General features: G+C 39.9%; 2 protein-coding genes across 11 annotated transcripts in view; both read right to left on the reverse strand.

The window, feature by feature from the left end:
* The window catches only part of LOC311077433 (NACHT, LRR and PYD domains-containing protein 1 homolog), a 113186-nt gene that overhangs the window by 56972 nt on the left and 39279 nt on the right, over positions 1–16935 (reverse strand). The gene's annotated exons all lie outside the window — the stretch shown is intronic.
* Positions 4336–16935, reverse strand: part of LOC311077436 (NACHT, LRR and PYD domains-containing protein 1 homolog) — a 51886-nt gene continuing 39286 nt past the window's right edge. For 2 of the 5 annotated variants that reach the window (XM_084105901.1, XM_084105902.1), the window contains exons 10-13: positions 15668–16581; positions 13818–14093; positions 13594–13651; positions 4337–5370 (exon numbers count right to left, since the gene is read on the reverse strand). In XM_084105901.1, the coding sequence (XP_083962027.1) occupies positions 13611–13651; positions 13818–14093; positions 15668–16581 (1231 nt within the window). In that variant the 3' untranslated portion in view covers positions 4337–5370; positions 13594–13610. Of the gene's footprint in view, positions 5371–13593; positions 13652–13817; positions 14094–15667; positions 16582–16935 lie in introns of all 5 variants that reach the window. The other 3 variants (XR_014604890.1, XM_084105903.1, XM_084105904.1) reach the window with 3 other exon arrangements.

The following is a 16935-nucleotide window of genomic DNA, read 5'->3' on the forward strand; positions in this document are numbered from 1 at the left end:
AGTATCTGTAACCGTTAGCTCGTTTAAATAAACTTTGTTAGATCATTTGAATTAAGTTTGCCTGTTTTGTTTCAATTCTGAGTCCCTGAGTAGTGCAGATCTTACCTCTTAAGCTCTACGGTCAATTTTACTACTGAAAGAAATCTCAAATTGTCTAAAACACGAAGATAATTATTTTCTTTGTGGCCACAGGAAAGTGTTATCTATCGGTGTTAAAGACGCTAGATTTCTGTTCAGAAATTGTACAATTTGTATGCTGGACGTGCATTTTGTACAATAAATGAACATTCTTCAACTTCTACCTAAAATTTTCCCCCAAATTGAAATATAATTCTACCTACCTATATCATTAATTACTACGAGAAATCGTGTAATTGTTGATATAAGTTGAAGTTTTGACCTACTCCCTATTTGGGAATCATTTAATTCATGTAAGCAACATATGCATATTCACCTTAATGCTAATTTGAGCTAATTAATTCCCTAACATAAGTCATTGTTGTTACAATTGTCTTGCAAATCCTGTGAGGATACGGAGGGGTGTTTTAACCCGTCTTCATACAACATGTGTGTGTCAGGATGGTTGTTTGTAATTGTGTAAGAGTAGGGAGAGGCTGTACCTCTCGTGTGTGTGTGTGTGTGTCCTGTGTGCTAGAACTTAACAACAGGAGCTGGTACTCCTTTGACTTGATTGAAAAGTTTCAGATAGAGCTGTGTTTTTTGTAAATGCATGGACATTTTATATTTGGCATTAACTATTACTCTTATATGAAAACGACAAGAAAACGTGACAGTGACCTGGACTTCTCACAAAATGCCATATTAAAGGAATATTCAGAAGGGTGAGTTGAAATCATTTACTGTGGGCAATATCATGCCACAGATATTGTATATTGAGTAGGACTGCACGTAGGGTTCCCAACCGTTCCCTATAATACGGAATCTTCCCGTATTTGACACATAACGCCGCATTCACACTGACAGTTGAAATCAGCTCTGATACAGCTTCGAAACAACCGGAAGTCATTTATTTCCTATGGAGATTCGCAGACCGCATGCAAATGTGTCCGAACTGGTCCGAACGAGTGCGGTGCGGAAAAAAATCGGCATCTGGATGCGTTCAAAAAATGTAACTCTTGCGAAAGGCTACGCACGGTTCCCATCCGACAATTCCAGCGGAAGTTAGCGTTGCTATGGTACTGATAAACAAACCTAAATTCTTAACTTTTAATAAAATAAATAATGATTTTATAACGGTAAGTCTTGTTCCGTATTGAACTGATACGGACCACACTTTGTTCCGTATTTTTGAGAATCAATTCAGTGCAAATCCATGACAGACACAGCTTCTAATATATGTCAGACTATGAGCAACATTTGTAGGCTATGAGAGAAAAACCTGACGGTGCGGTAGATAGATACTAATTTCTCCCCCTGTTTGTCTATGATCAGCGTAGCGTCTTTAACATCTTGGGACATCATCAGAGAATGCCACAGAAAAAGAAAAGAGCACAGAAATATAGAATTGAAAGGGAAAATGACTACTCGTGGCTAGAATGCGTGAGGGACAATGAATACAAGGCCAATTGTACCATATGCCGTCGCATTTTTTCTGTTTGTCACGGCGGAGTGTGTGATATTAGGCAGCACGCATCAGGAGATAATCACAAGAGGAGTGAGAGGCTGCGGGCACAGGAGGGAGCGATGCCAAGGTTCCTTGTCCGTCAGACGTCTCCAGAGGCTGATCTGGTAGGCAATGTAATCATGTGGATTTTAAAACTCAAATATAGCTAATAAGAAAGTGATTATATTAAAAGAGATAGTACAGGTTTAGCCTAACATTTGTGTCGTAATGTGTCAATCATTTCTGATGGGTTTCTTAATAAGGTATCTGGAGGAGGGAAATAATTATGGATTTAGATACTCAAGGTTTAAAAAAGGCTGGGGTCTTTGAAGGGAGTTCGGAGATTAGCAAAGTTTATTCAAATGACACTTTAAAAGGCTATATTTCAATTTAGGCTATCTATTTTTTTTCTGTATGGCTATTTTTTTTCTGTATGGCTACCTAATACTTAGGTAGGCCTATGCATACACACACACACACACACACAGACACACACACAGATAGACTTTTACAGACATAGTTCCACCGCCGAATAGTTCAAGCCTACTCACAAAGCATAGGCTTACAAATAGTGAACTTGTATATCTCTTTCTTTAGGTCACTGCTGCTGAGCTAGCACATGTATATCATACAGTGAACCACAATTTGAGCTTCAACAGTTCTGACTGTGGGCTTGAGCTCTGTCACCAAACACTGAGCGATTCTAATATTGTCAAGAAGATGTCCTGAGAACAAAAGCAGAGGCACTCGTCACAGAAGTCCTTGCCCCAAAGGCAGTACAGGAGGTGATCAACAAATTAAAAAGTGCTGAGAATCCACGTCCATTCTCTATTCAAACTGATACATCGAACAAGGGCAATCGCAAGATGTTTCCCTTGGCTGTACAGTTTTTCACTGCAGAGAGCGGGGTCATGAACAAGTTGATCGATTCTGTTGAAAACCCAGATGAATCTGCTGAGGGAATAGTCACTACAATTCGGAGCTCTCTTGGAAACCTGGGCCTGACTGTGGATCATGTGTCTGCATTCAGTGCAGACAGTACAAATGTCAATTATGGAATCCACAATTCAGTATTCTCAAAATTAAAAAGTTCCAACAGTGATCTCCTCAGAGGCAACTGCCATGCGCATATTGTCCATAACACCATAAAGTATGCCCTGGATCAGCTCTCAGTCGACAGAGTCCCTGAAGGAGTTTTGTGCCTTTTGTGAAGTCATGCGCCATGTGGTGACCAGATGGCTGTCACTCAACCCTGCAATCAGTCGCCTGCTCCAGAACTGGACTGCTCTCAAGTCCTGTTTCATTAGCATGGGTGTTGACTGTCCAAGGCACCTGCAAACATTGCTGAAATGAACAAGTGATGCTGCTGGCGTTAAGGACGACGAGCCTGATCTTGTGGAGGTGCATCTCCTCTTTTGTAACAACATCCTGACCCTCTTTGAAGAAGTGGTGAAAAAGCTGGAGAGGAATGACACCACATCAGCTGACCTCTATGCCATCATGCACTCTTTTACAAAGCTATCTCAGAGAAGAGATGATGGGTTCTATGGCTACCTAACTAAACAAAAGCTTCAGCGTCTTTCTCCATCTGATGCTGATGTTGCCAGACAGGAGTGTACAGCCTTCTTAAACACTGCCATTACGTACATACAGAAATGGTTCAATTTTTCAGAAGACAACTGGCTTTTCCCTCTACAGCCCCTCTCTCTGACATCTGGGAGGATCTCTTATGATGGCATGGAGAAGATCATTGAGCAGCTTCACCTGGTCAGCAGGCAAAACATCTCCATGGATATGCTTTACAATAAGTCTGTTACTGCCAACAACGCTCTAAAGCATCTCACAGAGCATGATGACTGGGTGTCCAAGGGGACAGCAGAGAAGTGGATGGCCGTTCTTCAGGCAGCTGATCTCCCAAACATCCTTGCTGTGCTGTCCTTTGTCCTCAGCATCCCATCTTCCACTGGGTATGTGGAGAGGGTGTTCTCGGCAATGACAAATAAATGGTCAGATGTACGACACAAATGTTCAGTTGGACTAATAAAAAGCGAGCTGATCATCACTCTGAATTATGGGACGTCTTGTACAGAGTTGTACAGTGCAGCTCTACAGGACAAACAACTACTCGCTGCTGCAAGAAATCAAAGAAAGTACACATGGAAAAAACAGCTGCACAATGTGCTTAGACGAGGTTTATTTGCTTCTGTGAGATTTTCCATGTGCATACATACAGGTGTTGTATTGCTTGAATGCAGTATTTGAGTGCAATATTTTAGATTTTCTTTATTAGCTGTTTTTTATGTATTATTGTTTTGCACTGGAAAGAAAGTTAACTATAATGGAAGTATAATTATATAAAGATATTTGCAATACCCATTAGGGGTATAGCATTTATAAATATAGCATTTATAAAAATATAGCATTTATAAAATATAGCATTTATAAAAGGGGTATAGCATTTATAAAGGGGTATAAATGCTATACCCATTAGGGGTATAGCATTTTGTCACTGGGGAATTTGAGTTCAAAATAAATTAAATATTAGTTTTTGTTGTGCATTATCCCATGAGTCTTACTTTACAGCACATTATTCAGTGTCTATCATTCAGAATATTTCCATGCACTGAAATATACAACGCTTTTCTCCAAATGTTAAATTCTTAAGCAACAAAATAGTTTACTGAATACAGCATTGGTGAGCGAATACTGACATATCGCTTGAGAATTACTGACATAAATATTATAATTCAAATTTATTTGGATTACTCACTGGTTAATGTCACGGATCTATGAAGGAGGACTCAAATGCAGAACGAGTGTTAACAGGTTTATTGACAAACAGTTGACAGATGACAAGATGTGGTCAGTTCGCTCTATCAGAACGAGAGTCGCAGATCCAAACGCAAGCAAGCAGTTTATTGTAGACAAGCAGAAACAGGGGTTATACTCAAAACACCACGTTTAGCAGACGGGCAACCAGGATAACAACCTCAGAAGAGGAAGAGTGACATGGATGAACCCAGCACGTGTGCAAACTGGATGACGAAATTCCAAACGACCTCCAGAAGCCTGGGTACACAGACGAGATTGAGGAAATAACTCCACAAGGAGACTCAGGTACAGGAGCTGGGTGAGAGAGCACAGACAAGAGTGACGAATCGACACAGAAGTACACAGTAGCACAACATCCAACAAACTGGTCACACCTGAAGGCAAGAGCACACATATAAAGGGAGCTAAGAACAAGAGGCAGAGGTGAACACACTCGGGTAAACGAGGACTCAAACAAGGAAACAGAGAACATGAGGAACAGGTGACAACACTCAGACAAATGAGGATTCAACTAGACAAGGGGGCGTGGAGCCGGGAAACAAGGAGGCAGGAACAGAGGAGCACATGGCCAACACAAAGACAAAGACAAAGCCATGTGTTTAAGCACAACACAAACATAGAGACATGAAACAAAGACAACACAGACAAAGCTGACAGGGCAGAACCCTGACAGTTAAACTGTCATGTGTGATTTCTGAATATTGTCCCTCATTAATTATTCTCTGATGAAGCAGTTCATCTGCAATGTTCCCAATATATTTAACTCCTGGAATGAGATCTGGCCAGTTATTTAAGAATGATGCTTTATCTGCCTCACTATTCAGACGCAGCGTGTCTTTCTCAGCTGTTGCAGTGTTTGATCCTCCTCTCTCATGTGAAGATCATTCTCCCGATGCTTCTCGAGGTTAGGGAACCTGGAGCACAGAGAGAGGCAGAATGAAAGAGTGAGATAGAGTGTGTTATGCACACACAGCCCTTACGGAAAAGATGTATACTTCAAGTTCATTTTATGAAGTATATGAAGACTAAAAACTTTACTGTTTAATGTTATGTATCTGATTATTTTTCTTTACTCATTTTCATAATAATGTCATAATATATTTTGTCAAGTCAGAGTTTTACGTGCATGTGTTCAATGCATGAAACTATAGATAGCATGAAACCATGTGAGGATCACATAAGACAGGTGGATGAGCTATATTTTGTAGAAGGGTATGTATAATGTAACATGTTTCGACTGATGCAGATGTAAACAACAAGGATAGTGTGCCATGTGTGAGCATGATGACATATGAGGAAACATAGAGATGATGGGGTGAGAAGATAGAGAAATGGGGAACAGATAAATCTATAAGACCACCTCTCATGTAGCCTTATTCTTATATGCCTGTTTCTCTCCTATGCTGACACATGTATTAATAATACATTTCTTGGCAAAAGTAACTGGTCTAGCTTCCGTGATTCAACCATAATGGGGGAAGCATGATGATTTTTTAAAATCTACAGTATACTTCAGTAAGTATATATAGTAAGATATAAGTAAGTTCAAGTATATTTGTAAGTACACTTTATGTAGTAAGTATACTAATATCAATGTACTTGTAGTAAACTTGTAAGTGAAATGTTTAAATTCTGCATTGGACTAAATTGACCCACTTTTTAGTATATAAAAGTGTACTTTTAAGTGTACTATAAGTGTGACAGTAGTAAACTTTAAGCGCACAACTAGTTCACAACTACGTTTCTCATTTGTACTGCATCTGTACTACAAGTGAACTTATTAGTTTACTATTTTAATACTTGTAGTACATTTTTTAGTTTATGAAAGGACACTTTGAAGTATACTCTCAGTATAAAACTACTGATCTAGTAGTTTACTGCAAGTATAATTGAAAGTTTTCATGTAAGTTTTTAAGACTATCTTTAAAAGTGTTTAATAGGCAACTCTATCTAAAGTGGAAACAACTACAAGCCAAGTATACTTAGAAGTCTTAAAGCTACACTGTGTGAGATTTTCTCCCATCTAGAGGTGAAATCAGGGCTGGACTGGTAATCTGGCATACCGGGCAAATGCCCGGTGGGCCGACGTGCTTTTTGGGCCGATACATCTCATACTTTTTTTTTTTAATGGCCCATAAAACTCGTACATCAGCGGCCCATTCGTTTTGTTTTGTTTAACTGACGGCGCTGGGTTAGTGCCGGTGTAATGCATTGGTCAAAAAAAAAAGTAAGCGTTAGTTTTTTTTCCACTGACAGACCGGCCCATGAAACGCGTAGATCAGCGGCCCATTGGTTGTTTTCTTGATTGACACTGGGCTGGCCCAATCACATCTTTAAACACCTCCCCTTTGGGCTTTGAGTGAGCGTGCAGTGTCAAGTGTGTATCTGTCAAAGTCTGAGAGATGGAGTAGAAACGCAAGGAATGTGCAGAAAAATAGCGTGAAAAATAGATACAGGCCCTTCAAGCAGACGCTGTAAAATGGGTCAAAATATACATGTTTTCTGCAGCAGCAGGACCTTCATCAGCTCCAGTGGCTGATGAGGAGGATAGTGAGGAGGATCAGGACAGAGATGAGAAAGTGTAGAGTCCGTGTGCGGTAAGCAGAACTACTTTCAAAACACTTTGGCTATGAGTGAAGGAACCCATTACCCAGTTACGCATTATTTCCACATCTGCATAGTTGACGATTACAGAAATTCACTACAAATTTAATGAGACGCGTTTTTATCCATGTTTTCCGCCAAAATAAAAGCTTGATGCAGTTTCCGTCAAAATAAAAGAGCATGTGCTCTCTTTCAAGTTTAGAAATTAGTACAAAACTAATTATGAAAGTTTTCTTTATTTTTCAGTGCATTTGTTTTACAATATATGGCTATTAGGCTACTGTCATGAGATTAATAAATAACTATTATTATGTAGTAGGGGTGTGCAAAGCAGCCGGTATTTGTATCTGTATTTGTATTTGTTGAGGAGGGAAAAGTATTTGTATTTGTATTTGAGTAAAATTCAAAATAGGTGTAAAAATCCAGTTTTTTTGCGTTACACTTCTAATTTACGTTATAGTGTAAGTATTCTTTAATTATATCCATTATAATAATTATGGATATGCAATATTGGTTGATGTTTTTCAATAAATCCAGCAATGAACATGTAACAAGGAACGTCATTGAAAAGAAAATAACATAACAGCCATTACCTACGTTAACGTTACTCTGTCAACAGCCTATTGTCTAAATTACCGAGCAAACAGAGCTACTAGTGTTGTCACGGTACCAAAATTTCAGTATTCGGTACTAATACCTGTGAAAATCCACAGTTCGCACCGCTTTCTCCTTTCCACAAGCGCTTGCCCTCCCGTGGCGTCTGTCGTTGCTATGCAGCGCGCCGCTCGCTTCTATTATACATATATTACATTTGAAATCTGCACGCGCAAAAAAACGTGCTATGTGAACTACCCCTTATGACAACGTGACATTAGCCTAATCCAAAATATTTCCATATGTGGCTCTTTCCTCCTTTCTTATCAACAAGTGGATTTACAGCCACCACATCAGCAGCACCGCTGGTCGCCATGTCTCATGAGGAAATGCAGCTTTTTGATATAAAGTTTTTCTTGTTCCCGAATACAAATATTTTTAAAGTATTTGTTCGAAATAAGTATTCGTAAAAAACACATTATTTGTGCCTTTCCGAATACCGTATTCGGGTTCGGCTCCACCCCTATTATGTAGTAGTGTAATATAGACAGACGCTGTTACTAAAAGAGGTTTGATTTTTTCTTTGCTTAATATGGGTTGGAGCTTTTAATTTCGAACCCTCAAACTGCACCAGATTGATGAATTTAACATTAAAATGCACTAAATTTTATTAGGGGGGGGCATGCCCCCAAACCCCCCTAGAAGGACCCCCCTTTGTACTTATTTCATCTGTTAACTCTCACTCGTTTATACTCACTCATTACATGGCATTAGTGGTTTTAATGAATAGGAGTTGAACAAAAACATATTCAAGGGCGTGCAAAGATGGGTGGTGTTTATGATCATATGTAGTGGGCCAGTCTGGGCCAAAATTCCAGGGCCGATTTTCTGTCCCAGTCCAGCCCTGGGTGAAATTGTATATGTACGGTGACCGGGAGGGGACATGTTTGGTTCACTTATTTTTGTCGTGGCCACAACATATAAACTCGTGGGAACGTGATATTAAGTCGTGGCCACTAGATCATTTTGTTGAGGTAACAACATCATGTCGTGGCCTCGAGATCATATGTTGAGGGAACGATATATTTTTCTCGTGGCCACGACTTAATATGTTGAGGGAACAGCATCAATTTCTCGTGGCCACGACTTAATGTTTCATCCGTTTCTCGTGGCCACGACTTAATGTTTCATCCGTTTCTCGTGGCTACGAGTTTTATTACATGTGGGAATAATCGAATCTTCACACGCGACGTACACTGGCTCCTCCTTTTACCCCGGTCATAATTTACTTTGTCATTTGTTCATTTAAGTTTCTCATAATTCGTTTTTGTTTATTGCCTTAAACGGGACTTTATTCGTGACCTGAGTATTTCATTCAAATTCAAATTTCCGACGAAAAAGCCCAATCAAATTAAGAATGAGCATCAGGTGTCTTTCACTTACGTACCCATGTCTTAATGCCTGAGAGCGCACTATATCTTTATATGACATTCCTAATTCAAAGTAAAATGTTATCATCAGTCGTCTCCATCTCCGACTGCTGTATATTGTTACAGTATTGACTGGTGTGGTTCTCTCAACATAACTTGTGGCCACAAGAAATAGATGTCGTTCTCTCAAAATATTAAGTCGTGGCCTGAGAAAAATATATTGTTCCCTCAACATATGATCTCGAGGCCACGACTTTACATCGCGTCGCCACAACATAATGATGTCATTCCCTCAACAAAATGATCTTGTGGCCACGATTTATCATCACGTTCCCACGAGTTTATATGTTGTGGCCACGACAAAACTAAGTGAACTGAACATGTCCCCTCCCGGTCACCGTATATATGACCACCAACTGATTATTACTCTCTAGCCCCTCCCATTCCGAGGGCGTTTTAACTCCTACGGCGGCCGTGTTATGAGTAATCTCCCCTCGCATTCGTCACGGTGCCACTGACTAAAAGCTCAAAAGGCGAAGCTTGAATTTACAGGGATGTCCCTCTTTGGCTAATGTATTTTCAAGATGGAGGCGCAACATGGCTGCCGCCATTCGAGCGACTCGCTCGTATGTATTCTGAATGGCAGATTCAACGCTTACGAGAATACTTGTAGCTTTAATTATACTTATAAATACATCTTGATCAAGCGATAAAGTACAAGCAAAGGCTGAATATACTTAGACTTTTCTGTCAAATATACTTAAGTGCAATTTTAAGTCTATTTCTGAGAAGTCTATAAAAAGTAGACAAAGCATACTTTCTTATTTTTAGTTTAAAAGAAGTATACTAAGAGCACACATGAATAAACAAATTTTTCATAAAGGAGGGTACAAAGTTAAGACCAAATCTAGCAAGTATTTGATGAAACTGAAACCTTTTTATATAAAAATAAGCAAATGTAAGCAGTTTCAATCTTTAATGTCCCTCAGAGACACTGATGAGTTATAATAAACCCTAATCCAGCACAGAGGGCTTCAGTGAATGTGGTGTTGAGTGTGTGTAAGTGTGTGAGTGTCAGAGACGCTGTAGAATCATATATTATTTCCAGTATATTTAAACTATTTAATATATTGATCAGAAATATATGGAAATATTTTTTTCGTTCCATAAGGGACAACAGCTTGTAAGGTAATTGACATGCCTTGGTCTGTGCAGTCTCAATCACTTGGTTTATTTTATTTTTAAACCTACTTTTTTTTAAACCTACAAATCTGTGGATTTTATATAAAGATAGCACCTATTTGAAAATTTTATCTGATGTTTTGTGAGTTGTGAGATCCAGGCGATCAGCGTTCATTAACATTAACCTGGAACATCCTATCCTCGGCTAGTCCTTCTGACGTTTGCCGCTGGCTCTGACGTCTCTGTAGTGGTTAAACATGAGATATAATTCGTCTTGTCTATATTTAATGGGCAATCTTTGGTCTTATGAATCTATTGACAAATCTTTTTTGCTGATGGTAAAATTCATAACTTTATATATTTAAGCTATTTAACTTTACCATTGTAGCCTACTAGAGCGCTGCTTTGTACATTTGACAGAATTTTTGCTTTATTTCCTATAAAGCTTCTTACACCTTTTACTTATACTTTTATAATGGCTATTATTAATAATTAAAACTGACATTAAAAAAAGAAGCAAGGTTGTGTTTTATATTTTGTTTTGTTATAAATATACATGCAGTGAAGATAATCAATGTATGCTTTGCCTGAACCACATTTGTGTGGCTATTAAAAGAGGCATAGTGGTGTTTTATAACATATTTTGTTTTATTGTTGCTTAAAATATACATAACGAGATAACCGGAGTAGCAGAGCGAGCGGAGTGACATTATCAAGAACGCTGCTGTTCCATTAGCAGAATTACCGGACCTGCGTCCTCGAGAGTTCATTCTCCTGAGTCGATCTTGGCAAGTCAGAACTACAGAGGACGAGTGTCAGAACTTTGCGTACTTGAGAAATGCCCTTGGACTCTGCAGGAAAGTGGACTTCGAAGGCCTTGAGAACCCCTTTCTAATGCTGAGTATAAACTACATAAAATCATCATATCGCTGTTCCTTTCACACTACACAACTGTTTTGTATCATGAAGTTGCTGTGCTTTACACATTTCACGACCGATCGTTGACTGGGGGTCACACATCACACAATATTTCACTGGAAATAATCCCCATCAACTCTGTTTTGTTTCCAGAATGCATGCGTGAGAAGTGATACAGGGAATGATGCAAGATCACGCTTGAGTGGAATTCTGCCGCAAGACTGGATTCCTCCACATTACAAATGTTGGTCTGCAAGAATCTTGCGATCCAGGTTAGCTGTGTGCTGATATGCAGTGAAAAAGAAAAAAAGAAAAGCAAGACTATGGAGGAGAGAATGGTTGGGGAGACGACAACTCCTCGTAAAATTTCGCTTGCACTGTATCTTGCTCTCTCATTGGCTGTAGGTCGTCAATGTCATTTCCAGTCAAAACACATTTCACACTGCAAAACTTAAATAGTAGACTGTGGCGAGGGGGGCGTGGTTTTGCGAAGTCTGTAGCAGGAGAGAGAGAACGGAGCCGAGCGGTGAGTAAGTAGGTCAAGTGTAGATGATGAACACCTGTGTCTGATTGCAGTAATTGGCGTGGAGAGACCGGATATAAGCCGGCGGGAATGAGAGAGAGAGAGAGAGAGAGAGAGAGTTGGACTGGGACATCGTGCTGCTGCTTTCCACGGAGAAATCACCGCGAGAGAATCTGGATTATTGATTTATTTGTGCTGTGCTGATATCACGGTGAACGCGCTCTGTGCACAACCTTCCTCTTTTGAACTTTTTACTTTAATAAAAACGAGTGTCCCAGTCTCGCCGACCCCTGTCTTCTTCCTTCCCTTTATTACAACGTTGAACCTCATCACATAGACAGTTCAAGATATTTATCCTACTAAATATTTCATGGGCATCCACGATGCGTCTGCACTTCTCTTGGATCGCGTCTTTGATAATTCACACTATGCATGAGCGAGCACCAATTTATCTCAGATTTCGGGCTTTTTGTCGGTGAGCTCCAGAAAACTCCCGGCTAGTGAAAATTGGGCCTAAAGTCGGTAGTGTATACGCTGCATTAGAGCATTCATTGGATTTTGTCAGAAATCATGTTCTTACAAAACAAATTTGGTGACACTGTCACATATTGGTTTACACAACAAGTAGCTTTAATTAAGCTTTTAATGGATCATAAACCATTTAACGAACACTTGTTCTAACTCAGGGGTTCCCAAACTTTTCCATGCCAAGGCCCCCCAAATACCACTAGGTTCTGGCCAAGGCCCCCCTTAGGATGTGTTATTGAACCCATCGACAATACTACGGCACGTGAAGAAATAAATAAATAAAACATCTAGGTGAACATCAGATTATGTGATGGTGTTTGATACCAGCCAATCAGAAAGATTATAGAGATGCACTGATTACAATTTTCAAGGCAGATTCCGATTTTTCATTGAGTTTGACCTGTCGATACAGATTTTAGCCGATTCTGATTTCATTTTTTCTAACCACTTTACAGCACACACAAATATTGTATATATATATACGCTCATATATATATAAATAAATAAATAAATAAAACACCACTTTTACCCAAACTGATTAATAAAAACAATATCTATAAATATTTTTGTCTTCATTTTCTTTTCTGACATAGCCTAATCCAGTTCTTGTTCAAACACACTATATGCAATTTTATGTGCATTTTAGGTAAGCTACTTTTTGTGTGAAATCATATTTATTTTGTCCATCAAAAGTGTGCTTTCACTTTAATTGAGCGTGAGCAGCGCAGCAAAAATAGACTCGCTTCACTACTGCTCATGCGACGCTCCTGCTTGACGCTCACGCGCTGCTCCTGCTCGCGGTGTGAATGCACTCACTGAACATGCACGCCGAAAAAAATTCGCGCTGCTCACGCGCCGCTCGCGGTCTGAAACGGCCTGAAACGGCCGTTATTCACAAGATTTCCTACATGTGCGTTCTGTGTGCATGTGTTATGCTGATGTTGCGCGATGTTATTCATGCGCGCCCGAGTGCATTTGAATCGGCATATGTCAGACTGAAAATCACGTGAAAATCGGCCAATTCTTGTCACTAGCCGATTAATCAGTTAATCTCTAAAAGATTAGCATTAAAAGTGTAATGTTCAGATAGGCTATGCAACAAATTATTATGTTATTTGATAACAATACTCATATTAGCAAATATTTATTTTTTAACGTTTTTTTTACTTTTTTTTCTCACTTTTTTTCAACTTGCTGCGGCCCCCCTGGCGCCCCCTGGCGGCCCCCACTTTGAAAACCCCTGTTCTAACTAATGCTTGCAGTTATTTTCTCTTGTAACTACATGGGATAAAGTTCAAGACTTGAATGTGATTATGGGATAAATATGCATTTCCAGGTACAGACTGATCATTATTTACCCTTGATCTGTTTTGAATCAGCAAGTGGAAGAAGCCTTCATGTTGCCCTCAGTCCGAGCTGTGAGAGAAAGATGAAACATCAGATTACACAAACACATCAGCTGAGCAAAGAGAAACATTTGAGTTCAACAATGACTTCATTTTTCACTTTGAATCCCTCACAGCACTAAACAGTCACTCCTTACAATGAAAGAAAACATTTAAATGTAATGTTTAAACATTACCTTCCTTGTGTTTGTTCTCCAACTCTTTAGCCAGATTATTCTGGTTCATCTTCCTCAGGATGTTCACTGTGCTCTTCACAGCTTCTTCTGGTCCTAAACGTGCCACCATCGTGTCCACTGTGTCAAAGACATCTGCGTTCTGCATTTCAGAAGTTGAAATACGCTCATGATTCCTCAAGTACCACTGAAACTGCTTCAGGTGATCTTTTCCTAGATCCCTCAGTGAGTTCACGAGCAGCTCTTTAACAGACGCCATATTCCTTCGCTGATTCACTTCTGCAGGACAAAAAGAAAAAGATCTTCAGTATTTGTCACTCTAAACACAGTAAAAGGTGCCATCCACGACCTAGCATAGCTGACAGTTCTGGATCCGGCTCGAGCAACGTCAAGCTCCCAGAGGGAGATTACGCAGTCAAGTCATCATCTCCAGAACCAGCTCACCCTCCGATGCTGCAATCGGCGTCCTATCCTCTGGGGGAGCCCGGGTGAAAGCGAAGGTGAAGGCGATTATAAAGCATTATAAAGCTTGGAAGAGTCAGGACATTTTTAATATAACTCTGATTGTGTTCGTCTGAAAGGTCGTCATACACACCTAGGATGACTTCAAGGTCATTTTCATTTTTTGTTAAACTATTCCTTTAACACGCTAATTTTGACAGCACTAATATATATATATATGTAGTTGTGTTGTGCTGATTTCATTGTGCTGTGGATCATTTCCGATGTGGTGTTTAAATTTCATTGTGATGTGCACTACTGGGCCACCATAAGAAACCCTTACAAGGAGAGATAAAGTTAAGTAAGCGATACTGATCCACTTCGCGTCGGGGTCCTCATCACCCTGTCGGGGTTTATTCTGAGATAACAACCGGCTGGATGTACATTATCACGCTTATTACACGGCTACTTGCCACATAATTAAATAATTATACACAAAATATTGATCTGAGTTGAAATATTTGATTAGTTCTTTGAACGCAAAGCTTCCGCGGAGAGAGTTGCTAGCGCGGCAAGTTCACATTAGACCGACATTTAAGAGACATTAAGTAAAGTTAACTAAAAAGTGTTAGTTAGAACAACTGTTGGATTTTACAATGGTAATTCACCAATAAGTGAGAAAAATATAATTAGACCTGGATACAAAAATCCCTTTACCTGCAGAAAGCAGCATGTAATTCAAAACCCCTGTCGGGGTTGTATTCGCTATAACAACCGCCTCGCTCTACATTATCCCTTACATATTCGCCTTGAGCTCATAGTTTAGAATCGTAAAGATGTTCTACAATGTAAAGCTCCTCTTTCTGAAGAATTGAGATTAATTTAGGTTTCACAGTGTCACTATACATACGTATGTGTCATGATTCATGTCTGTGTTCCCCTGTCTTGTCCCATGTTTAGCAGTTCCCCGTTATGTTTAATGCCTATTAGTCTCTCCAGGTGTCTCTGGTTAACCACAGCCCCTTGTTATCTTGTTATCTTGTTTAGCTTGTTTGCCTCTGTACTTAAACCCTGTGTCTTGTGTCAGTGTTTGTGGGTTCTTGACTTTGTATGTTGTTCTGTTCCCGAGTCTTGGTCCTGAGTCTATGTCTGCATCTGTGAAGTTTTGAGTTTATTTAATAAAGTTTGCTGCATGTGGATCTGGATTCTGCCTCTGCTTCAACCTCAGCGTTACAGTGTGATGTCACAGATCTTTCTCACGCTCTCCTGACTGGCTAAACTGTCATGTGTGATTTCTGAATATTGTTCCTCATGAATTAGTTTCTGCTGACAGAGTTTATCTGCAATGATCTGGACATTTGTAACCCCCTGAATGAGATCTGGCCAGTGCTTATCAAAAAACTGTGATTTACCTTCATCACTATTCAGACGCGGCTCGCCTCTCTTAGAACGAATCTGATCAAGTTCATCTTTCTCAATCGTTGTAGTCCAGACCTCCTTCTTATCCTCTTCTCTGATAAGAGTCATTTGAAGATCATTCTCCAGACGGGTGTTGACCTTGAAGAAGTTTGGGGGAGTTTCTCTTGTGAATGTGATCCCTTCTTTGGGAGTGATAGTGGAGGCACCAGGAACATCAAGAATATGTGGCGTGTTCATCCGAAATGGCCTGCCAGGTCTGGGATGCTCTATTGGGTCATTTGGAAACTTTTGTTTCTTAACTTTTTCTTTTGCATGATCATCAACTGGAAACAAGTAGAGATGTAGAATGAGAGGATCTTTAGAATGCATGTAGAGAAGAAGATCACAGTGTTCGTACCATCCCATTATCCAACTTATAATTAATGTTGTAATAGAGAAGGATGGTTGGACAATCTTAGCATGGAATCGGGTCAACTGCACAGGTTCTGTGGTTATTCCCTCATCTTTTACGGTGAGGACTTTCACAGCATCTTTGAGAGAGGGGTCAGACTCTCCTAAACAGGCGTAATGGGGCAGATGAACTTCCTCCAGTTTCCCTGAGATCACCGTCACGTCAATCACTGGACCGATCCGGTTGCACTGCAGCCTCTCCAGCTCTGCGTTGAGGAAGAGTCCGTCTACGGTACGGTACTGAAGGGTGACGACACAGTCACAGACCCATCGCATTCTGGTCCTGACACACTCGTAACGGCCTGGGTCAGTGCTGACCCTGAACTTTGACCCTCCTTCATCTGTACAGGCCGACGGCTCAATCTGAAGCCACTGATCAGAATCAGCTATATGGACACAAGACTGACAGTTCAGCAGCGGGTGAATATCGAGCCCAGAAGGTTTGGGCTGAGAGAACCTGTGAAGAACCAGAAGAAGGCAGAAGCAAAGAGTCAGCTGCTTTTATTAATCTCAGTTAATGTTATTTTCAATGTTTATTAATACATTATTAACATCAAAAGTTGTATCTGTCAATATTATTTAATGGACCTGAACTAACAATGAACAGTTGACTAACTAACGTTAACAAATACAGTTAATGCATTAACGAATGTTAACTAATGTGATCTTATTGTAAAGTATTACCAACAATTCAACACCAACAACATACACACAGTTTACTATAAAAACTATTTGACAGGCAGTTTGACAGAGAGAAAATATAAAGCTAGTATATAATGCTGCGACTGACACCTGTGATGTCGCTCACTAA

This window comes from Abramis brama, assembly GCF_963993115.1.
Source record: "Abramis brama genome assembly, chromosome: 2".
Lineage (NCBI taxonomy): Eukaryota > Metazoa > Chordata > Actinopteri > Cypriniformes > Leuciscidae > Abramis > Abramis brama.